This window comes from Mastigoproctus giganteus, chromosome 4, assembly GCF_048544385.1.
Source record: "Mastigoproctus giganteus isolate SK-2022 chromosome 4, ASM4854438v1, whole genome shotgun sequence".
NCBI classification, from domain to species: domain Eukaryota; kingdom Metazoa; phylum Arthropoda; class Arachnida; order Uropygi; family Thelyphonidae; genus Mastigoproctus; species Mastigoproctus giganteus.
The window spans coordinates 201,799,591-201,824,432 of NC_143578.1; the positions used below are offsets into that span (position 1 = coordinate 201,799,591).

Below are 24,842 nucleotides of genomic sequence, written 5' to 3' on the forward strand. Positions count from 1 at the left end.
CAGTGCATCATATCTTCTCTTTTTCATCTCTAGACGGACATGCCTGTGCATTAGCCAGTGTCAGTCTGTGGCAAGCCAGGTCCCTCTGCAGTCCATCAAACAAAACCCACACGCTGGAATGACTGCAGTGGAATAGGGAATTAAATGCATTGTGAAATCCCTCACAATAGTTTGTAGTTTTAGGCAACCGTTCAAGAGCTGCATCATGATTATTCCATATTCTTATTGAAAACTGGAGATCTCTACCTGCTGCACCCTCAATGTATGTGGAAAACAAGTACGTGAGCACCTCATTATAGCTATCTTCGTCTAGAAATATGGCGGCAAGCTCATCAAAGACACTCGTCACACCATGGACTGGGACAAAGGTTAATGCAGCAAGAGACTTCAGCTTGAGTTTTTGTATTTATATCAGTTTCAAATTCAGTCTTCAAGCCAGCATTGCTGAGTTTCCTGATGAGACTGACACAGATGGAAATGGCACCCATTGACCTCAGCATGTGGAAAGGCAATCCTCACTGCATTCATGCAAGCCTTCTCAAAATCCACTAAAACCTTTTGAGGCATCAGAATTGGAACCAACAGCTTCATGATTTCAAACATTCTATTATAAGTATCCAAGTTCTTTTTCTGCAACAAAATGTAAATACATGGCGGATATGAGTTACCCACCTTGGCATGCCACGTATACAGTTGGTAAAACATGTTTGGAACTTTATCAAAGGTGCCATCTCCATAAATTGTATCTTTGTTCAATTCAACCAAGAGTTCTTTATCACTTAAAACCAGAATTCTGTCTGAACCATCCACACATGAATCATGAAGTTATCAGTTGACGGTACTTCTCAGAAATGTCAAAATTTATTGTTGTTGGATTAGGCAAATGACCGTCTTTTCTGTAATTGAGAAGATTTCTCTTAAGGGGTGATTGTTTAGGCATATGGGCCAGTACATTGTTACTCAACTCTGACAATACATTCCCCATCACATTATGCGGAGTAGAACTAACTACTCTCATGTATTGCCTCATTTTGCTTCTGGCAACGTTGGCTTCTGCTTTTTTTGAGGACAGGAATAATGACAGTGTTCAGTTTGTTGTTGTACTACGTTGCCATCTTTTGTTTTCATAACTGAATGACAATTGAGGGCGCAGCAGGTAGAGATCCCCAGTTTCTAATAAGAATATGGAATCATCATGATGCAGCTCTTGAACGGTCGCCTAAAACTACAAACTGTTGTGAGGGATTTCACAATGCACTTAATTCCCTATTCCACTGCAGTCATCCCAGCGTGTAGTTTTTGTTTGATGGACTGAAGAAGGACCTGGCTTGCCACAGATTGACACTGGTAATGCACAGGCAGGTCGTCTAGAAGTGAAAAAGAGACGATATGATACACTGCATGACTTGGTTGCCCCTTTTGTGCAGGATATGAGCAGATAGAAGACAAACTGAAATACTCGCAGAGAGATTGGCTAACTTACAGTAATGAAAATTCTATTCAATTCCTTGACAAATAAATAAATCACTGAAATATGACTGAATTAGTTGTTTGTTGATAAAAAAACAAAAAAGTGTTGACCGTTTACTTTGTAAGACAGAGAAAAAAATAATTTATTTTTATAAATAAAATGAAAGGCTTTATTGCAATAAAACCAGAGCATTTTATTTCCTGTAATTTCCCTTAAAAACATTTACATCCAAATATTCTATTTTATATTAAAATCAAAGTTTTATATCAAAATTATATTAAAATACATCGTATAGAAGTAGAAATAAAATATATAAATTCAACATTTTGTTGCGTTTTGAAATATGAAATAATTTGTTTTTTTTGTAAACTAAAAATAATGTGAGCATTTTTCCGTGTGGGTATTTTTCTTGTGAGCATTTATGACAGTGGGGTTTTTTCTGTGCGGAATTTTCGTGTGAGCTTTTTTCGTGTGGGCTTTTGTGAGGGAACCGATATAACTGCTGCATCAGAGTGTCATCATCGCAACCACACTCGCTATCCATCTCGACTAGATGGAGAGTGATTCCTCTGTCATTCAGCATCTACTGGGAAATAATATAACTTCGCTAGTATAAATTCAAATTGAGGAAGGATGGTTGCATGATAGATGTGCGAAAGTTTGCCTTTGGAACGAACCTTCATCTGTTGTGAGGTGGGTAGTTTGAATAAATTCAAGGAAGACCTAGACAAATTACTGGAAATGACAGATGATAAGGGAAGTTTTTTGTTTTTTTTTAGGTGTTGCTTTATAATAATGCTTTCTTGCATTATTTACCACTACTTTCTTTCTTAAGAAAGAAAGTAGTAGTAAATATATAGTGGTATATAAATAGAAAGAAAATTAGAAGAATTTTCTTTCTATATGTGTATTTTTATTTTGTTTTAAGCCAAACAGAGGAAGTTAATAATAGTAATAAAAACCTTCCAAATTTAACTCTGAGCTTACATGATATACTATACATAGACTGACACTGTTATTTTAATCTGTACGCTGGCTGAATAAAATACCGGCGAGCCATTATTAATATTGTAACTAATGATGATTTTATTGTATTATTATGTAAAATACACTTAGCTTCTTGACAATATAAAAAGAGACGTGCAACATTAACAAGTCTTTATTATTCGAAATACATGATGTCATAACATTTGAATAGTTGCATCGCTATTGAAATCCTACACAATCCGTCTTTTGTGTTTCTTATTGACAACAATGGATTGCTCATATTTCATCGGTAATTCTGTATAGGGTTTTTTATAAGGTTTCTCAGTCTTCGCTATTCCTTTCAAAATTACAGTTGAAAAGCATCATCAGATTGTTTATTCTTAATCGATTTCAGTTGTGGCTGGATTCTCTTAAGATTACTGTATTTTTTTGGAGGTTTTTGTTTTATTGCTAAATTTTGGTTGCATATGTTTGGATATAAATATCATGATTATAATAAGTAATGACATTTACATCGAAACAGAGGTGAAAATCATGCAATATAAAGGCCACCTGTGAATTTATTTAAAAATGGCATCATTTTAATCACACTTCAATCTTGCCATTTATTCCTGAAATAAAAAAAACTGAATAATAATGATAATAATAATCTTCAAATGAGTATGATTTAACTTTCTAAAGTAAAGTAACTAATCATTTATCTATCTAATAATTTCTGGTTAATAACTAAATGAGGCCAAAAAAATTAAATGCTAAAAAAAGTGCCGACTTTATGTATACTACAGTAATATGTTCTTACGTCTGTGACTATAAGAATACATCTGAAAATATGTATGGCATGGGAGTAAAAAAGTAACTTTTCGGATTTACCGTGTGTGTGTGTGTGTGTGAATGGCTGCTCGTGGTTTACGGAAGTGGATTTGCGATTTGTGTTTTGATTTTTGAAACTTTTTAGTTTTAGTTTCAGTAATCATTACCTGCAATTATGATAGGTAATGTTTTTAAATTTAAAACTAAACTGTATCCTTAAAGCAGATGTACGCACGCATATAATTCTGCACGTGTCTCGCCCATGCGGAAGCATAACGATTCGCGATATGTCTGAAGAATCGCAAACGTTGTCTTGCTGCCGAATCGAACCGTTTGGCTGTTATCGTGCCCTGGGTCTATTCCTCTGCACGCGCATGGAAATATCAATAAATGCAAATATTCGCACTCGGTTGCAGGCGGACTGTAAAGCTATTAAAGGCACGCATAATAATTTGCTTTTGCGAGATCGCAAAATTAAATTATTCGTGCGGTCGACATATTTACTTCTGTACAGAAATAAATAATATTGCTATATAGCAGATTATAGTAAAGTACAAAGTAATTAAATTAATTTTAATTATATTAACAAAATCTGGTGGTTGCACAAACCTGCAACTTCCCCTCTAGCGACCACGTGTGTGTGTGTGTGTGTGTGTGTGTGTGTGTGTGTGTGTGTCCGTTAAAAAGTGATCGATGCTGTATAAAACAAGGAAAAACATACAGAAAAGTTTTCTTTAGGTGATGTGAAGCTTGGATATTTAAATGAAATTTATCGTAACATTATTTAGGTTTTTTTCTGTTTTTATATATTGTATACATATGGTGATCTTAAGTTGACTTTCTTATCCTCCACTTGTGATTAGAAGATACGTTAGCGTCCGAAGAGTTCTCTGAGACGACTAGGATCCAAATTGTTGTAATAACGTTCGCTGTAATAGGGAAAACATATAGAATTAGAATGTTAAAGAAACAAAATACTGTATACAATACTATAGGATTGTTGAGGGTATATTTCAACCCATTTTTAAATAATATAAAATTCGCACTTTTCTGGATTCGATTTTCGATCAGAGGGAACATTCTGGTCCATCCGAAGTCCGAGATCGGGCTTATGCTTAGAGACAAATACCATTATTCACGGTCTTTCGAAATTGGCTAATTATCTTTTTGAACTGTACAACCATCGCCTGAACAGGCGATTTTGCTATACATTTAAAAATTGGAGCCGCCTACAAGATAGCTGTTTTAATTTGTGGATGAAAAAAAAAAAAAAAGTCTCTGATTGACGGTAGACGAAAGCAAAAAGTTTAAAAACAAGAAAGAGGAGACAGTCCTGGCCGAGGATGATCACCGCAGCGTGTTTCAGCTTATTGGCCTCTCATTAGCAGCGGATGGTCTTTATTAGCTTATATGTGACGTGTGAATAATGCATTTTGTCGAAGTGAATAGCCAAGTAGTGTTTGGAAGTTAACTTCCATTTAAACTCACCGTTATATGTGTCTTTAACTGAGCTGCGTTTTGCCTCATGTAGTACAGTGCTATAGGATTGCTTTGGAATATTTTAACGCAAGGGTATATTAAACGAGACTTCAGCAACTTTAGAATAACTGTGGATAGCAGTATTTGTCTTTAAATTCAGCATGAACCCGAGCCTTGGCGACAAGTGCTCGGCCTCGATCTTCACTGCTACAGAATGAGTCCCATAATCGAAAATCGAACTCAGTAAAGAGTACGACTTTTATTTGAAAATAAAATATTATTTAACGTACATTATTCAAATATGTGCTTTGTGGAACAATAAGCTCAAAAACCTGCTTCGAAAGGTTCAGAGCCAGAAAGCAATACCAAAGCCATCGGGACTGCCCGCCCCTAGATGTTGAGGCGCTGCACGCTGATTATATCGGCAAGAAAAATCAGTTTACCAATGCCATAACCAGGAGGAAAAGAGAAACTTGGAGGAAGTTCGTCCAGGAATCAGGCAACGCCAGCCCGTGGGGACTACTCTACAAAATAGCAAGAAAGATCTACTCCACAGAGGTACAGCTCAATCCAATCAGACCAAGGAGAGACAACAAGCTGGAAAGACTCAATAAACACTATCCTGGACAAGCTCTTCCTTCCAGATGATCCAACCGAGGACCAACCGGAGCACAGAATAATCAGGAAGAGAAATGCAACCTACAACCCACTGCACCAGGCAGAATCTTTTACACTACAGGAACTCGAAGGCGTGATGAAGAAAATCAACATCAAGAAGTGTCCAGGAATGGATCTAGTTGAAAGTGCCTTTATCGTTAGGTTTTTTTAAACTAAGACCAAAAATTCTACTGACGCTCTCTAACAAATGCTTAAGGCATTCCACATTCCTCAAAGCTTGGAAAATTGCCATGATCCGTTCGATACCTAAATCAAATAAGTTGCCAACTGATCCTAAATCCGTAAGACCCATTGCCCTGCTAGCCAACATGGGCAAAATATTTGAGAGGCTGATTACCCTTAGAGTTACAGCCCTGTTCCAGACACAGGACATGTTTTCTCCATCACAGTATGGATTTACACCGGGGTGGTCCTGCGAGAATGCCCTGTCAGATCTGGTCTTACATATCAAATCATCCGCTTCTAAATACGAACTGGCAATTTACATCGACTTTGAGGGGGACCTTTGATCGAGTGTGGTGGGAGAGCGCCCTGGAGCGCCTCCGAGTCAATCTCTACTGGCTCCTCAGAGACTACTTCGCAGACAGTCATATCACGGTCAAATCTAAATATCAATCAATCAATAGAAACGTCACTAGGGGATGTCTTCAAGGATCTATACTGGGACCCCTAATATGGAATATTGTACTGCAGGACTGGTTGAAAAAATCATTCCACAATTGTAAAATCATAGCTTTTGCTGACGATCTGACACTGGTGGTTGCTGGACAATCCAGGACCAAGTTGGAGGTAAATGCACAGAGAATCCTTGATAATCTAACAGATTGGACAAAGAAGAACAAACTCCAGATCAATCCCCCTGAAAACAAATATGATGATTTTTAAGTCTAGCCTCGACCTCAGAAGGTCCCCCCCTAGATCAAAATTTCCGGGGTCTGGCTGCCTTTGGTAACACAAACCAGAGTCATTATCGACCATAAGCTCTCATTCCTTCAACATCTTCAACACCTGTCTGCAAAAATCAAAAACCTTTCGGCTTCCATCGTCAGAATATCTCGGAACGACTGGGAACTATCCAGACGAACAATACTCTTCTATTATAAAGCAGTTTTTCTCCCCATTGTTACCTTTGCAGCCAGAGCCTGATTCCACAGGGCGACCAATGTGAAAACCAGAGAGAAACTTAATTCAATACAGAGATCCATGCTGTTATCCACTCACCGCATCTGCAGAACTGTTTCAACTGCAGCCATACAAGTAATTGCGGGGGCACTTCCCCTTGACCTGTACCTCATTTTCGAGGACTTTGCTACCGAATTAAGAAGAGAATCTCTACCACAATGCTAGAAATAAGTATCGACCTGGACGCTGACACCAAGAAAGAAAGCACTCGATGCTACACAGAGCTAGTCAAGAAGTGGCAAGAGCGATGGGATGCGTCAACGACAGGAGTTGGGACGCGAAGGTTCCTCCCCGATGTAAAATTCACAACAACCAGAACAGTGAACTCTTGGTTATCACTGTGCCTTGAAGCCTTATTTTTAGTGACAGGACACGGATCAATAAACGCAAAACTTCATCAACTTGGCTTACTTAACACAGATCAATGTTTCTGCGGGGGTCGCGAGGACTGGCAGCATATTTTCACATGTCCAGAATATTGTGATCATAGAGAACGGCTATTTAGAGAGTTTCCCAATCTCACCCCGGATACACTTGGACAACTACTTCTAACTCCACAAACCCTTGAAGCATTCCAGACTTTTGCTAAAGATGTCTTCGCGAAAATAAAAACGCTCTACTTCACAGCGAATAGCAATAACCAAGAAGACACCAATCACTAAAGCAGAAGTAGTCGCAGCAGATTATATCACTGTTATGGTTCTCTTGCCATACTAAATACTTTTATTTATTTATTTTTTTTTTTCTCGCGCTCTGCCACGAACTGGGACTTCCCAGTTCTGGACAGCCACATTCTCATTCTTTCTCTCTCTCTTTTTTTTTCTCCTCTTTTTTTTTTCCCTCCTCACACTACATCCTGGTACGGGACCCCTCTGGGCTGAGAGGTCCCATCCTTTCTCTCATCCTACCCCCATTTCCCATTTTACCCAGTAAGCAATTCCTCCCTGGGGAATTCTTCCCTCAGGGGGAGGGCGTGCTAGTTGTAGAAGAGGCCTTGCCTTCCTGCGGCTAGGGACGAGTACCTGGAAGCAGCTGTCCTGGTGATTGCACTTCCAAGTACCCAAAAGGCCAAAACAACATAAACTACAGAACACACACATAAGCTCACTAACATTTTTTTCCCCTATCCTATCACTTTCTCCCGAGTGAGAATGAAAATTCCTTGCGCGGGATGAAAATCTTTTTTTTCCCTTTCTTCTCCTCTATTTAATTATTTAATCCCCCCCCCCTTCTTTTTTTTTTCCACTACACACACATTTGGCCTAACCTTAACAGATTCTGTAAAAATGAACAGTGGAACGAGGCGAAGATGAACTTTGTTCTAAGAGCCGCCCTTACATTAAGCACATACATTACATTACATTATACAGTACTTTATATTATTATTATTATTATTAGCCATATGGTGCAAGGAAGCCTGAGGCTTATGCTGCACCAGCCAAAACAAATTCCCGAGTTACTCTGAGAGAGAGAGAGAGAGAGAGAGAGAGAGAGAGAGAGAGAGAGAGAGAGAGAGAGAGAGAGAAGTAAAGGAGTAAAAGAACTAAAAGAGAAGAATGATATCCAGCTCAGGACCCTGGGTGTGACAAGCCCATACTCACCAGATGTGAGCCCCTGGGGTTAGTATAGTATACAAACATGGTAATTTGTTTATATCGTCCTTAGTACTACAGTAGCAACAATTGGGATTAGAAAATGTATCTCACTCTCACGAATATTTCAGACTTCGCAAGTTATTACTTACCATCCTCGAACATTCTCTGGGTCATCGCAGTTTCCTGTTTCAGCATTAAAGACCAGACCGGGATCACAGGCTAAAAGTCGCGGCTGCCTTTGAGCGTCGGGGCCCAAGATGCAAACAAAAAACTTACGACAATCACTCGAATGTGGGTAACGAGGGTCACCAAACTGGTTGATTTCCTCCTGGGTAGGTTGCGGGCATCGGAATCCCAACAGCTCTAAAGTAAAAGTAAAAACGAATTAATACCAGCTGCTTATATCTAATTTATACCACCCTCCGCCCGTTTTATTTTCATCCTTTATTGTAAATTATTTAATTTTTATTAATTTATATTTCTGACAGAGAAAAAATTAACCTAATATTGAATAATACAAACCTTAAATTTCATCTGATAACGCTGGCCAACATGATTTTTACTTCAACTAATATATCAGCTATTTGTAGTCAATTTTTTTTTTTTGCGTAGATTTCGCAAATAGTTCTTAAAATTTCACATCACGTCACAATTTCTACATATACAGATTTTTATATTACTCATAATACATATATCTTACTACAATTTAGATATAACACTGATTTGCTGTATTACCTGCAAATAATAATGTTTACACGTTCAAAGACGAAAGTAATGTTGGATTAGGTTAACATGTTCAACCATGTCTATCTGCCTCCCACCTCTCTTTTTCAATAACGGAAAGGCATTGAAAGTAATGAATAATGAAAGTGTGAATATGCAAAACTTATGTAGGTACAATTTACCTACGTATGTATTGCATCGTGTTTGTTTCTTCTGTATTTTATTTAGCACTGTATTGTTAAAATGCCCTCGAGGGAAGCACAGTTGGTAGAGTCTTCTTCGTTCCCACACGGCGTGGAAGAAACCTGATTTCGAGTACTATCGACGACGAGAGGAATTTTTATGGGCCTTTTTACAACATGGCTGAGTTGGTCGGTCTCGGGATAGTATAGTTTTTCTCAGAACACACGCAATTTACAGAGATTTTACACGGAGCAATAGCCTTAGTCGCTGATGCTCCTAAAACCCTACTACGACAGCATCGTTAAAATGTTTAAGCATAAGCAAAGGAAGTGTCTAAATCACCCTGTTGGGTTATTTTTTTTGCTATATGTGTAGACGGTTTACAACAAAAACCCAGAGAAATAAAATCTACACTATTAATAAATGTGCATATCTTTGAACTTTTAGGGTTATGATGGATATCATGGCAAGATTCAATCTTCCTTACATTTCGAGGTACAGCTATGTATGTATCTTATGTATAGTATCTTATGTAGGACGGCACCTGAACGAAACGGTTCCGCAGGCCGGCCGCTAGATAGTCCACCTATTGGTAACTCCCTAGGAGGATTCCGGTTCAGCTAGTTTATAATCTCGCTGCCTCTACTCTGCCAGATAGTGACTGGAGGGAGTCCGAGTAGTGTGTATACGGGTGGCATTGTCGAGGCCACGTTATATCAAGGATCTGGGTATATTCTTACCACGTGTACGCCATATCCAAAAAATTCATTACTGCATACAGAATGATTCCCCCCCCTCCCCCCCACCTTTTCTTTCTACTGAATATACCATGAATTGTCAAACTAATAGAACAAACATATCTGCGAAAAGATCTAAACCTTCGAAATACTTCCTAGTTCATTTCACAAATATACGTGGTCTCAGTTCTAATTTTAATGATGTCCATTTCCGCATACAGTCTGCCAAAACCCATGTACTATTTTCTGAAGAATCCCAGTTATCGGTCGATTCAGCCACTGCTCATCTCGGTTGTTCGAATTATTTGCTGCATGATTCCTTTCGCTTCGAAGGTGGTACTTGTGCATATATGCGTTCTGATATTCCCCGTCAGAGACTTCGTAATTTGGAATCTCTTCTTTTCAATCTTCTCTGGCTTAAAATCTCTCTACCTCATTCTATCAAATTCATCTGTTGTCTGTACCGTTCTCCCAACTCCACTAATCACTTGGAACTCTTTAACTTCCTCTCTTTGCAACTTGACTTTCTCCAGTCCAGCTTTCCTAACAGTGAGGTAATTTTCCTTAGTGATTTTAATGTTCATAACTCCAGCTGGCTTCTGTTTTCTAGTCACACGGACCAAGCTGGTCGAGATGCTGAGGCTTTTGAAATTACTAATAACCTCGCACAAATTATTCATTTACCTACCAGAATACCATACAGTCCTAACCAAGGCCAACATGCTTGATCGTTTTCTCACAAACAACCCTTCTAAGTACACGATCGAGGTGAGCGGTCCTCCAGGCACTTCAGGTCACAACTTGGTGATGGTTTCTTCTCCAATGGAGCCTTTCTCTCGTGGCCATTCCTAACCTCCTGTTGTTTGGCAGTACAAGAATGCAAAATGGGATGACCTGCGAGATTTCTTTTCTTCTTTTCCTTGGTCGGATTACTGTTTCAAAACTTCTGATGTCAACGTTTGCTCAGATCGTGTTAATGAAATTATTCTTTTTGGAATGGAATCCTATATTCCACACTCCACGTTAAAATCTTATCCTTTATCTAAACCTTGGTTTTCCAATAAATGTGCTAAGGCTATTCAAGAGAAGAACGTTGCATATCGTAATTGGCTTGTTTCCAATTCTTCAGTTTCATTTTCTGCTTATACCAAAGCTCGCAACAATTGTAAAGCAGTCATTAATCAGTCCAAACTAGATTTCGAACAGGCTAAGAGTAGAAAATTTTCTTCTTATCCAAATGGTAGTAGAGCATTCTGGTCTCTTGCCAAAGCTATTGGAAGACTTTTGTCCATTCTCTGTTCCCGCCTCTGTCAAAACCAGATCGTTCTATTGCCAGTTTGCCAGTTCAGCCAAGGATAAAGCTGACCTGTTAGCATCCTATTTTTCTTCCAACTCGTATTGGAAGAAAAATAGATTTACCAAGATCGTGTATTGACGCTCTTGGTAAACCATCTCCCACCATTTATAGTACACCCATTCAATGTCTCTGTGTTATTCTGTCAAAAGGATGTCAGGATTTTGACGGATCTTGTTGCTAAGAAAACTCCAGGTGCTGATGGTATTTCTTCACTTGTTCTCAAAACCTCTGCTCCTGAACTTACTCCTGTTCTGGTTCGCTTTTTTTTTCCCAAAGGTGTTTTTCCTTCTGCTTGGAAATTTGCTCATGTGAAGCCAGTTCTTAAAAAGGGTGACAAATCCCTCCCATGCAGTTATCGTTCCATTGCAGTTACTTTTACTCTTTCTCTCTTTCTAAAGAAATGGAGAAATCAATTAACTGCTAACTCTTAAACTATCTAGAAACCTTCCATCTGATCAATGATCGTCGGTATGGATTTCGTCAGAGTTGATATACTGGTGATACTCTGATTTCGGTTACCCATCTATGGACAAATTCAATGGAAATTTTGGCGAAACTCAAATAGTTTCTCTTGCCGTTTCAAAGGCTTTTGATCGTACATGGCATAAAGGTCTAAATAAGCTTCCGTATTATGGTTTGCCAATTGTTTTTTGTAATTTGGTATCCAATTTTCTCTCTGAACGCTCACTGCGGGTGATGGTAGATGGCTCTCTGGCTTCTAACTTTTCCACTGATTCTGGTGTTCTCCAAGGTTCGGTTCTTTCTCCCATTCTTTTCTTCTTGTACATTAATAACTTCCTTCCATTGACTGGAAATATAGTTTTGATGATGATAGCACATTGCATTCCACTTTCCAGTTTGAGAAAACTTTTCGAATGTCCACTGCCAGTTCCTTAAATGCTAATCCACAGTTAATTCTCAATTCTCCAGTAGGACAAAAATAACTTAGTTGATTTCAATCCTTCTAAAACTCAATCCTGTCTTATATCTCACAAAAAGGATTCTTCTGCTTCTTTGCTTATCTTTGATGACACTCCGATTTCTAGGCAAGATCATGTATCTCTAATGGGAATCCCCAACAGAGATATATGATCCTTGACTTCTAATTTCTCTTGGCATAAGCACATTGCAAATATTGCTTCCTCTGCATCTAAAAAACTTGGTTTTCTCTTTCGCTCTCAGCGTTACCTTTCTTCCAAACAGCTGTTCACTCTGTACAAATCGCAAATCCGCTCTACCATGGAATATTGTTCCCACATCCTGGGCGGTGTCCCTAAAACCTCTCTGAGACTTCTAGATTCCATTCAAAAGAGGGTAGTTAGTTTAATTAACGACTTATCTTTAACAGATCTCTCCACTTATCTCTCCACTCTTTGTCTCATAGACATTCTGTTTGTGCTGCTGCATGCCTTTTCTATAGATACTATAGGTACTGTTCTTCTGAATTGGCTTCTATAATTCCCACTCTCTCGTCCAAACAAACCGTTCTGAACACGTGCCGCAACCAATCAACCTCCTTTTATTGTCCAACTTAAAAGTCACAAAAACCAACTTTTCTTTTACCTCATTTATTCATTTAATTGCCGTTTTCTGGAACAACCTTCCTTCATACGTATTTCTTGATAATTGCAATCTACAGATGTTCATGTCCAATGTTAACAAATATCTTAATTCTCAACCTTCAACCCATGCATCGTACTAAGTACTATAGGTTCTAATACCTCTCGTGTTTGGAGTTTTCATTAAAAAAAATGAAGGAAAAAAAAAAAAAGTGTTTTTTGTTGGTTGAAAAATTGGTGATCAGTACAAAAATTGAGCTCCTCTTACATGCTGGTAACTTGTGTCATCAGGGTGTGACTAACTGGGAAAATTAAAAGTATACCCTTTGCTGGTCCTACGATGTGGCAAGAACCGCTCAACGACATTGACAATTTTTATTTCTGCTTGCCAGAAATATCAGGATGTCCAGAAAAAACAGGATTACAGTAAGGCCATTTCAACATAATGGATACCCAGTAAAATCAAGAATAAAGGAAGTAGTGATAAAGGCCTCCGTAGCCGAATGTTCTAGGAGCGGGAGTGCAGTAGCACATGCTCTTTGAGTAGACTGGGGTTCAAGCCCCTGACTGCTAAATACGGTCGATTTGCCAACTCGCACTGGACCAGCGTGGCAGATTATGGTCCATTTCCCTCAACATGAATTGTTGAGGAGGCTTCCATCCTGCAGTGGGTTGATAATGGTTGCAGTTTACTTTTAGTGATAAATATTACGATTTTGTGATGTAAATATTACGATCTTTGGTATTAGATCTTTGTTCTAATTTACAACAGACTCAGGGCCGGCCGCATGCATATTCAACCGATTCTGTTGAATAGGACCCCGTGCTCAAATGGTCCAAATAATAATATCATCGATGTCTTTACCTCATTTCTATTAACGATCCTACCGCCGTTTTAATATTATCGTCACTCCACGTTATCCGTTTCAAGTCGACTCGGGCAAGCGACTCGACTTGAAAAGTGCTAAAAGTAGAGTGTATACTTCATTCCCAATGTTCATGTTTTGTTTGATATTGAACATAGGACGTCATTTAAAAATGTAATTTTTACGTTATGCTCACTGACAATAAGATTTGTCTACACGGGTAGCACAGTGGTGCCGTCACCGTCCTCCCCGTGGAAAAAGCCTGGGTTCGACTCCCATCGATGACGCGAGATGCTTTAATGGGCTTTTCTTCACTCCGTGGCTACGTTAGTCGGTCTCAGGCGTAGATTAGCAAGGTTTTCCACCAGAAACTGTGGGTTTTTTTCTCTTCCAGCAAAATGTACAAATCATCCAGCGAACACGCAATTTACAGTCACAAATATGGGTATAGTAAAAATTGACCTGATGACCCTCATATGTAAAGTTTTTTTTTTTTCGTTTTTTTTTGTCAGTAATATCTGTATTTGTTTTAACTTCTGGAGGTAAAGAAAAAATGTGTAATGACCGCAATTGTTAAAGAATATTGTTGATTGTATATTAAATATTACTCGTATTTAAAATTTTCGTTCAGTATAATTTGAAAAAATTAAAAAAATCACTATTACAAAAACACCACGTATAAGTTTTGCACAGGATCCCAGGGCCCGCAAGTAATTATTGAACAGGGTTCCTCAAATTTTGGGGTCGGCCCTGCAACAGTTTCAGTTACTTGAATCAGGAACGAAAATTACAGTATAATGAAAACATCACAAAGCGTTTTCAAAATATTTCATTATGGAAGACTGAATGCGTTTCTGTAAAGATATCAGTGAGCTTCTGGACGAATTGGGCATTGACCTCACTGCTAATGCGGCACATATTTATTGATGTTTCAAAATTAAAGTTAAAAGCAACTGCACAATAGAAATGCATTCCCATTTCAGTTGTTTGAAAGAAAATATATGAGAGTATTTGCACGATTCTGAGTGCAATAGTAGTAGTAGTAGTAGTAGTAGTAGGAGTAGTAATAGTAGTGGCATGTGATGCAAGAAAGCAAGTGTATGAGCTAATGCAGCATCAGCCAAAAAAAAAAAAAAAAAATCAATCACACCATTCCCTCCAAATGCCTGTCCAGTTCCTCCTTAAATTTATTTACCCTATCAACTTCCCCAACGACAGATGGAAGTTTGTTCCAGCAATTAACCACCCGCTGGCTAAAGGAAAATTTCCGCACATTTATCTACATCTGTCTTTTCTTAATTTGAATTTATGCCTCCTTAGGTTCGTAATCTGAACAAGTGGAAGGATCCCATCAGAATTCAGCGTGCTCAACCCATTCAAGGCCTTATACACCTCAATGAAGTACCATGACTTGCCTTGGAATGTTTGTGGCGAGCTTAAGGTAATTGGATTACTCACTGGCCTACTGGGAGGTTCCCCAAAATACGTGCAACAGAAACACATATTGTGCAGTAGTGAGAAAAGAGAGAGGAATTTTTACCAGGGAGAAATAATATGAAATATGTTCAATTGGTTGAACTAAAAAAAAGGTTCTTTCACCTTTGCATATAAAGCGGGATTAATGAAGAATTTTGTTATGGCTCTGGATAAAGAAGGAAATGGATTCTGCTACCTAAGAGAAGTGTTTCCCAATTTAAAAGATGCAAAACTGGAAGAAGGAATTTTCGTATAAAGAAACTTCGCTCAGATGATGTATTTGAAAGAAAGCTACAGAATACTGAACTAACAGCTTGACGATGATTTAACTCAGTTATCCATGTGTTTTTTGGAAGAAGGAAAGAAGATAATTATGAATCTCTGGTGTCAAGTTTACCGCAATGTTATAAAGATATGGACTGTCTTTGAAAATTCATTTTCTTCTTTCCTATCTCAGTTTTTTTTTTTCGCTCAACATTTGGGAGATGTTAGTGATGATCAAGGGGAACGCTTTCATCAGGACACTTTCACGATGGAATCTGCAACTCGAGGAGAGGCGCTCCAAAAAGCTTTATAAATATCATATAAAATAAAAAACAAAAAAAACTTTCAAAACTGTCATTTAAATTCGCTGAAATATAAAATATAGTAAGTTCTGCTTAGAGGTAAGAATATATATATATATATATATATATTTTTTTTTTTTTTTTTTTGAGTCTCCCTTGTGAATTTTATGTGAGAAAGAAATCGATTTTCCTTTACGCCACAGTTCCTTTTCGCAAAGTTTTTTTTATTGACTTGGCGCATTATAGCCTTAGATGCTAACGCGCCATAAAACCCTAAAACAAACAAACAAACAAGCAAAGTTTTTTTATTTTCCATATTTTCAAAAAATTTTGTGCGTGAACTATATAGCATCTGGAAAACGTTGACTCTAACAGCAAATATTGTTAAGGTTGATAAAGGTTGATCTTACCTTCTCCATTGCACTTCTCCACTTGGTCTGGCCAGTCACAGTGAGCGCGGTATTCGTTATATGCAAGACCTTCTGGACATGCGAAAGCATATGCTCGTCCTTCTGCACATTTCCAGAATTTGTTACAGTCTGACTCATGGGCATATATTCCCCACTGTCGAGGGCAGTGTTCCGTTGATTGAGGTCGCTCTGTAAACGAGAAAAAAAGAGATTTATATGATGTTTTGTTGAGATTTTTATTCTCTCTCTCTCTCTCTCTCTCTCTCTCTCTCTCTCGGTCACGCACACACACTGAGCTGTAGACAGCAATTCATTTATTGAGAAGTTCAACTTTCCGATCTGAATCGGGAATTATGATCCTAAATGTACTTCAATCTGTGTTTTTTGTAATCCTGACACATTTTCAGTGATGAAATACTTATAACATTCCTTGAATTGTACGGACACAGGCCAATATATTTCACATCCCTTAAAAGTTTAAGACAGATTTCAAGCGCGAGGCTTCGCAGATGTGTATTAAGAATCTGTGGATAAAATCAGAATAAAAATGCTTTGGTGAATTATCATGATTCATTGGTTTTTTTTTTTTTGTTTTTTTTTTTAATTTAGAAAATTAGGTTGCTTCCATTCTTTAAGTGGTTACCTGATTGTTTTAAGTGAATAATTGTTCCCATTTTTCAGTGACTGATCCTGGTTGTACGTATCCTTTATGCAAAGAGAGATAGATAATCAGAAATTTCCGATTATACGTGACTCGAATTACCTTCGGGAGCAATTCATGCGTTACCCTCTTTTTATTACCTGTATCGTCAATTTTTAGCTTTTCTTCTGAATCGCTCGCATCTCGAATATATATTGCGATTCATCGCTACAGATAATCCTTCTTCATTCCTTCGAGCATGACACCGTCATCCATGTCGTTGTGTATTAACTTTCGTGAACTTCTGTACTGCATAAAGTATGGGCACTGATAACTGCTTCTATGTCTGGACCTTTTGGGCGATTCTATGGCAACGCAGCTTGGGCGCAGTTTTTTTTTTTTTTTTCGCACAGAGCGTCTACCCGTTTAGAGAGCGCTTGTTTTTAAATACGAGCGCTATCTACCTAATTGATGTTCATTTTATCCATCTGCTCTCTCCACTTGTATAAGATTCTGCAAACAGGGTTCCTCGGAATGTTGAGAAGCTTCTAAATTTATCTTACACAAAGCACTCGTGGAATGTATGGTGAATTTCTAAGCTACTCAACAAGATTTCTCAGCTGCGTGTCATATGCCCTGTGCTACAGAGTTCCCCCAACATTATTCGCAAATAATGTTGAGGACGGCTCTGCAGGGCAGGGCATATCGAACAAATTGCGTAATATGTGCTTATCCTATAAGTAAAAAAAAAATGTGTCATATAGCAAACAAAATGTATGAAGGTGAGTTTTTCGTATGTGTGACAAAAGTACACAAGTTTGGTATAGTGATAAGCAGAGGGCTGTGAACCATTTAAAAATATTTCTCTTCGTTGGTTGTAAAATAAATATTAATGGCCTAAAGTGTGCGCTCATAACTGTATTATGCCTGTAGAAATGTATGTTCACGAGCCGATTTTCATGTTGTGCGCGCTAAAAAAACCCCCGCAAAACATACAAATTCACGGGGAAACACCCCGTCTGAGATCTATTTTCTACAGCCTCAAATGAAAAAGACTAGAAATTAATTCTTACAGTCGTCGATGCGATTCGAACCCTGCCTTCTCCAAACAAGTGGGAGACGGGCAGTGTATCTGCCAGTAAGGCTGCTATGAAGGACTCTTTACAGCTTATGAGAATTTAAAAGAAAATAAATTAAACGAGTAAAATTAAAGCGTAGCAAAAATGAAACATTTCTTTAAATAAAAGTATTGCTAAGCTTTAATTTTACTAGTTTAATAAGCTGAATTAAATAAATTAAAATCTGAACTGCAGACTAATTATAATTGACAAAAATTATTAACTGTACATTTTCTGCAACTACTGAATATGATTAATTACATTAAATATGATTAATGTCTTTAATGGAAAATTATTTCTGAAAAGCACTTACGAAGCTGTGGTCTGTAGCTGCAGTCAATGTCGAACGGTAGATCACATCGAGGATAACGAATTGGGCCTCTGTCATCAAATACTAGTCCATCTGGGCAAATGCCTTCGCTGCGAGTTCCATTTTGGCACACATAAAACATATCGCAGTTTTTTTCGTGGGGATAGTAACCTTCAGTACATTGGGAATGACCTGCAAATCAACAAAATCCTTAAAAAAACGATATTCCTTTGTTGCTGAAAATAATGTCCATAAAACTCTGTAACGCAAGGCTTAATATTTTCTTTTAGTAATAAAGTAGTAGTAATGGCAAATGATGCACGAAAGCAAGCTTATATAGCATCAGCCAAAAAAAAAAAAAAAGAAAGAAAAGAAAAACGGTTCACCCTATCCGTACCCTCCAAGAATTTGGCTAGTTCTCCCTTGAATTTATTCAAACCATCCACTTTCACATCAATAGATGCAAACCTGTTCCAGCAATCAAGTTCCACATCTATTCCTCAATTTGAATTTGTGTCCCCTCATATGTGTAGTTTCAGCAAGTGGAAGAATATTATTAATATTCAGCTTACTCAATCCAGTCAAGGTCGTAAACACCTCAGTCAGATCTCCCTACAAGTGCTTGTTCTCGAGGCGCTGCAATTTACAGAACTGAAGTTTTTCTTCACTCGTCTGATTGACCTTCTCTGCATCCATTCCAGCAGATCTACATCCTTCCTGTATACAGTCCAGACCTGTATACAGTACTCAAGATGCGGCCTCTAACCATGGCTTTATAAAAAAGGATAATACATGGCTTTATGCAATGGTATAATCACCTCCTTATCGCTGCTAGCAAAGTTTCTGTATATCATCGACAAAACCCCACGAGCTGTTTCTGCAGAATGTCTGCACTCCCCAGAGAATTTCATATCTGCTCACAATTACTCCCAGATCTCTTTCACATTTTCCACTATCCTGATTACAGTACCACACAGCTGATAAGTTACTCAGAGATTACTGCTACCCATATGCAGTACCTTGCATTTGTCAATGCTAAATTTCAACTGCCATTTCCCAGCCCATCGACCCAATTTTCCTAGATCTTGTTGCAGTAGCTTACCCTGATGACGGGAGGTGATTGAACATGGTGCTTAACGACAGTTTTTCTTTGCTATTCATCTCCGTTATTGTAGTTTCAAAATTTGTACAGTTCAGCCTTTCAAATTCGACAAACTGGCTGTTTAGTTGCTTAGGAACTGCACGAATCCGGCAAACCATCGAAGAATCAAAAAATTTAGTACTCAGATTAGCCACTTTCCACAGTAGCGTGTTAGAGATGATACTGCAGGCTCAAGACTTCACCTGATGGCCATAAGTTTTTATTTCTCTCCAAGTATATGGAGAAATTCGTAAATTCTTGGAATTTCTAATTGCTACACATGAACAAAATTAGAGACTTATTGTAGTAAAGTTGGGTCGATCCTTATAGGGATGCAGTGAATGCAATTTCCTAACATTAATTCTCACCACACAATCCGGCCTCCTGAACACTTGGACCGATCTTGATAGTAAGCGATGGGTCAGGATTTGTATATAAAGCATCAGACCTGACGTAGACTAGTAGTCAGGAGCGAGAGTACAATAGCTTCGCTCTTTTAGTGGACGGTGGTTTACGCTCGCGTAAGTGCTGAATACGATTATATTCATGATTTATTGTAAATTCCTCTCACCTGGTGTTCTTGCTGGGGTATAAACTAGAGCATTCGTTGAGTGAATGTTTTAGAAGTAGTTATGAATTAAGCACACCAGCGGATTTCGCCTTTTAAATGCATAACAGGTCTTATTTTGGAAAAACGTATAACTGGTCTTTATTGTTGCATTGTTGAAGAAGCTCAAGTGGCTCAACATTGCAACGTCGTTGAAGGGATTGTGTGAATTGTTTTGTCCCCCTAACACATTGTGATACACAATTTTTTGGAAGAGAGAATAATATTATTTTCGCTGTTGTGTATCAATATTCGCTGAACTCTTCCATGTACTATACGGTACCTTTTTTGTTCTCTTGACGACAAACTACACTTGTGCAATACTGCGTCATATAATAAATTTCAGCCTATACACATCTGCCTAAAAATTTGGAATCATAGCGTATGAAACGGTTTTTGTTATTATTATTATTTTTAAATTAGCTGTGAGAATGTAAAGTTTAATATAAAAAAGAATACACTACAAAGTATTTTAAGATTTCTTATTATGCATTGAAAAATTTACAGCAAAAATTTTGAAATAATTAATATTAACGCCTATATATGTCATTAAAATATCCTCCACGAGATTTTTTGTGCTCCTTTAAATGAAACAGTATTTTGTCAATACTTCTCATGGAATAACTATCTTTACACAGAGTTGTAATAGCACTTCTTTTTTTCACCACTTAGTTTCTTATTTCTTGCCATGTTTATCAGAAAAATTAACCAAACACTCTTTCTGAATGTCTGGTGTTCGATTTTATAAGTCACAGCTCGTACTTCTCAATTTATATTATTGCAAAACACTCTGGAATCATCTACAATCTTCTATAATATTGAAACAATACTCCCACTTTCTAGAATATTTTAGAATCCTCTAAAACGTTCAGGAATCTTTTACAATATTCTACCACATTCAAGAGTCATCTACACCTTTCTGGAATATTCTCGAATATTCTAGAAAAATCTTAAATATTATTTGAGTTTTTTTTTCCCCCCGATTTTTATACATAGTAGAAAACATTTTAATAAAAATTGGTAAACAAGTTGGTCCTTTTTTAATAAAAACTTTGAAAATTAAGAAAAATGAAACGTGATTGCAAACTTTAGGCTGGAGTTAAATGCAATACTTTTAGCGGTCTTTTTATGAATAAAGCTTTAATCGTTTGATTTTAAAATATAAAAAAACAGTATTAATGTGGAGACTGGTATCGTGTGGCTGACACTAGTTTACGAAGGTTTTGTTCGATGCTAGAAAGTTGAATCCTCACAACTGATTTTACGTTTGTCGGTCGTTACAATAAATTATAGTGATATGCAGCCCGACGCCCAAAGCCTGTTTAATGATTTTACGTTTATCCGATTCGTATATTTAAATATAGAAGTGTTGAGAAGGCTTTTTCGTATAATTTGTAGGAAACGGCATTAAAATCTTTTTGGTTCTTTGTTTGAATGTTCGGGACAATCAATTTTTGTGCTTAACCGATTGGCTTTTTTTAAAATTTTTATTTGGAGTACATCTTGTAAACTCAACTGTCCACCTGACCTGGTGGGTGACTTATATACGACAGTGTGACGAGTACTAAGTCTTACTGATCCTTTCGATATAGCTACGCCAGAATATTCACATTTATCTGTTTTGTTTTTGCACAAGTGGTATTTAATATGAAGCGTCGGTATGTCTACTTTGGGTATTCCATGTTCAGTTTGTATGTTTCGCTGGATAAAAATCTATGAAACGCTTTGCATGAGACCGACTAACTCGGCCAGGTACCAAAGAAGTCCACAAAAGTTCCACTCGTCTGTACGGTCTGACCTACATCCCAACTAAAAGTTTGGAATTATGTTTCATTTTTCTTAATTTTCAATGTTTTTTTTTTTTATTAAAATTGTACAAACTTGTCTACCAATTTTTATTAAAATATTTTCTATTTTCTATACTAATCGAAAAAAAAAAAAAAAAAAAACAACCCCCAAATAATATTTAAGAAATTTCTAGAATATTCGAGAAAACTGTAAAACATTCCTGAGGTAGAGCATTGTGAAAAATTCCTGAATGATTCTAGAATAAAGTGGGAGTATTTTGTTTCAATATTAAAGAAGATTGTAGATGATGATCTGCAGTAATATAAATTGAGGAGTAAGAGTTTATAACTTATAAAATCGAACACCCATCATTCAGAAAGAGTAATGTAAGTTTTGTGTTTTTCGTGATAAACATGGCAAGAAATAAGTAACTGAGCATTGAAAAGAAAAAGTAGGTGTTTCATTTAAAGGAGTGCAAATTAGAGGATCAGGACGATCGCGCTTAACAACGTAAACACAAGGTAGACCATAACACAGATTTCTAAATGCAGTCTACGACTTACTGTAGTAGACTGCATTTAGTGGTAGATTAAAAACCTTGACGCAGCCGAGTGGTCAAGAGCGCGGTGCGGTAGCACACGCTGTTTGAGTGGGTCTGGGTTGAAGCCCGTGTCTTCAACCTAAATACGATTAATATTTGTATTGATTGATTTATTGTTAACTCCACTGATCGTGCCGGAGTATAAACACGAACATTTTTTTTTCTACCTGAAATTCGAGCTTAATTCAATAGGAAGAGAGGGAGAGAGAAACTCCCGTGTCTACATCCACTATAAAACTTCGCCTTGAGCAAACAGGACTTCATGGTCCGAAAACCCGTATTAAAACCGTAAATTCGAAATAAACGGTTGGCTTAGGCTAAGAGCCATCAACAATTGAAGAATCGAAAAACGTACTGCGGACGGATGAATCCAAATTTGAAATTTTTTAATGCAAGCATAGAGTTTATGTGAGACGATCAACTGAAGCAAAAATGGTGCTATATTGGTTAATGCCCACAGTCAAGCACGGTGGTGGTTCCGTCATGATCTGGGATTGCTTCTGTTTTTATAGGGGTGGAAGGGTGGCATCGTCAGAATTGAAGGCATTTTAAGAAAGGAAGGATATAAAACATTCTTAAACATAATACAATATCCTCTGGACATCGACTTTGTGGAAGTAACTTTTATATTACAATAGGATAATGACCCGAAGCACAGCTGTGCAGGGATTTTATAGTAACTAAACAACAGGATGGGGATATTACTAATTATGGTGTGGCTACCCCAATCGCCTGAATGCACCTCGAAGTCTGCCTAACTTCACAAAATTTATGGAAAACCTTGCAGATCGCTTGGAATAATGTTAGTCCATACACTATTATAAAATTAAGCGGCACAATGCCACGCCTGTGTAAGACAGTGATAAAATCTTGTGGAGGATATTTTGATGAAAAATCAATATACAGTAGTTGTTAATATTAATAATTTCAATATTTTTTGCAGTAAATTTTTCAATGCTTAATAAAAAAAAAACCTTAAAATACTTTGTAATCTGTTGTTTTTTTATACTAAATCTTTAGTTTTCATAGCTAATTTAAAAAAAAAAAATTAACGAACACTATTGTCATACGCTGTGATTCCAAACTTTTCAGCGGAGTGAAGGTCTTTTCCATCCCGTATGGAAAGACAGCGATCGTAACCACCATAGTAGCTGCGAGAGCCAAATCTCTCTTTCTCTCTCAGGGTAACTCAGAATTTTTTTTTTTTTTTTTTTTTGTTGCTGCAACAAAAGCCTCAGGCTTCCTTGCACCATATGGCTAATGATAATAATTATAATAATAGCAAATTTCTCTTATACAATGATGATGACATTATATATATATATAACCTTTTAATCACTTGCACGTTATTTAGTAAAGCGTTTCTACGCATTATAAAATGTACTGTCTGTGAAATTTCTAATATTTCACACACCCCACTTTAAGAAACACCGATCTAATGTGCTACATTCATTTGCTCAATAAAAACATATTAATTTGGTTACAGCTGCTAAAAGGGAACAGGAAATTGTTATATTAGGGTTACTCGAGAACAACCTCATCTAAGGATGTGTATAATATCCACCAATTGCCTGTATTCTCTGGCGGGTTGCCTTTTGTTGGATAAAAAACTCAAGTTTCCTTAGAAAAAAACCTTGATAGCCTTGCTTGAGACCGACTAACTCGGCCACGGAGTGACAAATTCCCATAAAAGTTTCTCGCGTTGTTACTGAGGAGAGTCGAACCCTGGTCTTTTCCACCCGGTGTGGAGAGGACGGTGTTATAACCACTATGCTACACGCGAGGCTGATAGGCAGCCATGAATAATAGTTGTTATTGTAAGGTTTAAGGCGTATCAGCGACTAAAGCCATATTGCTCCTTGTATACTCTCTGTAAATTGCGTGTGTCGTGGTCAATTTTCTTTTGCTGGACGAAAAACCCAAGTTTCCGGGAGGAAAAACCATGCTATCCTCGCCTGAGACCGTCTCAGCCACGTTGTGAAAAAGTCCATAAAAATTCCTCACGTCATTGATGAGACTCGAACTCAGGTATTTTCCGCCCGGTGTGTGGAGAACGGCGATTGTACCAACTGTGCTGCCCACGAGGGCATGAATAATAGCGTTGACGTGTTTAATTAGCCGACTATTAACTAGAAGATAGTGTGGGGGCTCACCTTCCAATCACTGATTTCAATACCTGATAATAAAATTTAACTTTAACTCCATCATTATAAACGCACCTCACGTTTGCAAATACGCATATGTCAACCAGGTGTCGACCTAGATTCCGAACACGTAGACTGTAGTAAAAGTATTGTTGCGGTTTATGGCCTTCTGACACTCGTCAGAAAACTCGGTGTGGGAAAAAGTGTGTGGAACCTACAGAATAACAATTAGTCCCAAGTCCTTGACCCAAAAATTATGAAGCAGCTTTCAGTAAGATCTGTTGTAGGAATTTGCACGATGTATGTGACGATGTTTATTAGGCCCGGTAACTGCGGCTTATGTCATTCTGCACTTTAAATCACTAGAACAAGACTGACGTAATCAGTTGGTTTCGTAAAACGAATTCTCGACAT

The 24,842-nt window shown here is 37.6% G+C and overlaps 1 protein-coding gene across 1 annotated transcript in view; it reads right to left on the reverse strand.

Moving 5' to 3' along the window:
• Positions 1–2,615: 2,615 nt before the first annotated feature.
• Positions 2,616–24,842, reverse strand: part of LOC150087328 (protein obstructor-E-like) — a 46,844-nt gene continuing 24,617 nt past the window's right edge. Inside the window, exons 2-5 of the mRNA XM_090371130.1 lie at positions 18,151–18,339; positions 16,080–16,268; positions 8,352–8,565; positions 2,616–4,197 (exon numbers count right to left, since the gene is read on the reverse strand). Coding sequence (XP_090227256.1) covers positions 4,140–4,197; positions 8,352–8,565; positions 16,080–16,268; positions 18,151–18,339 — 650 coding nt within the window. The 3' untranslated portion in view covers positions 2,616–4,139. The remainder of the gene's footprint in view (positions 4,198–8,351; positions 8,566–16,079; positions 16,269–18,150; positions 18,340–24,842) is intronic.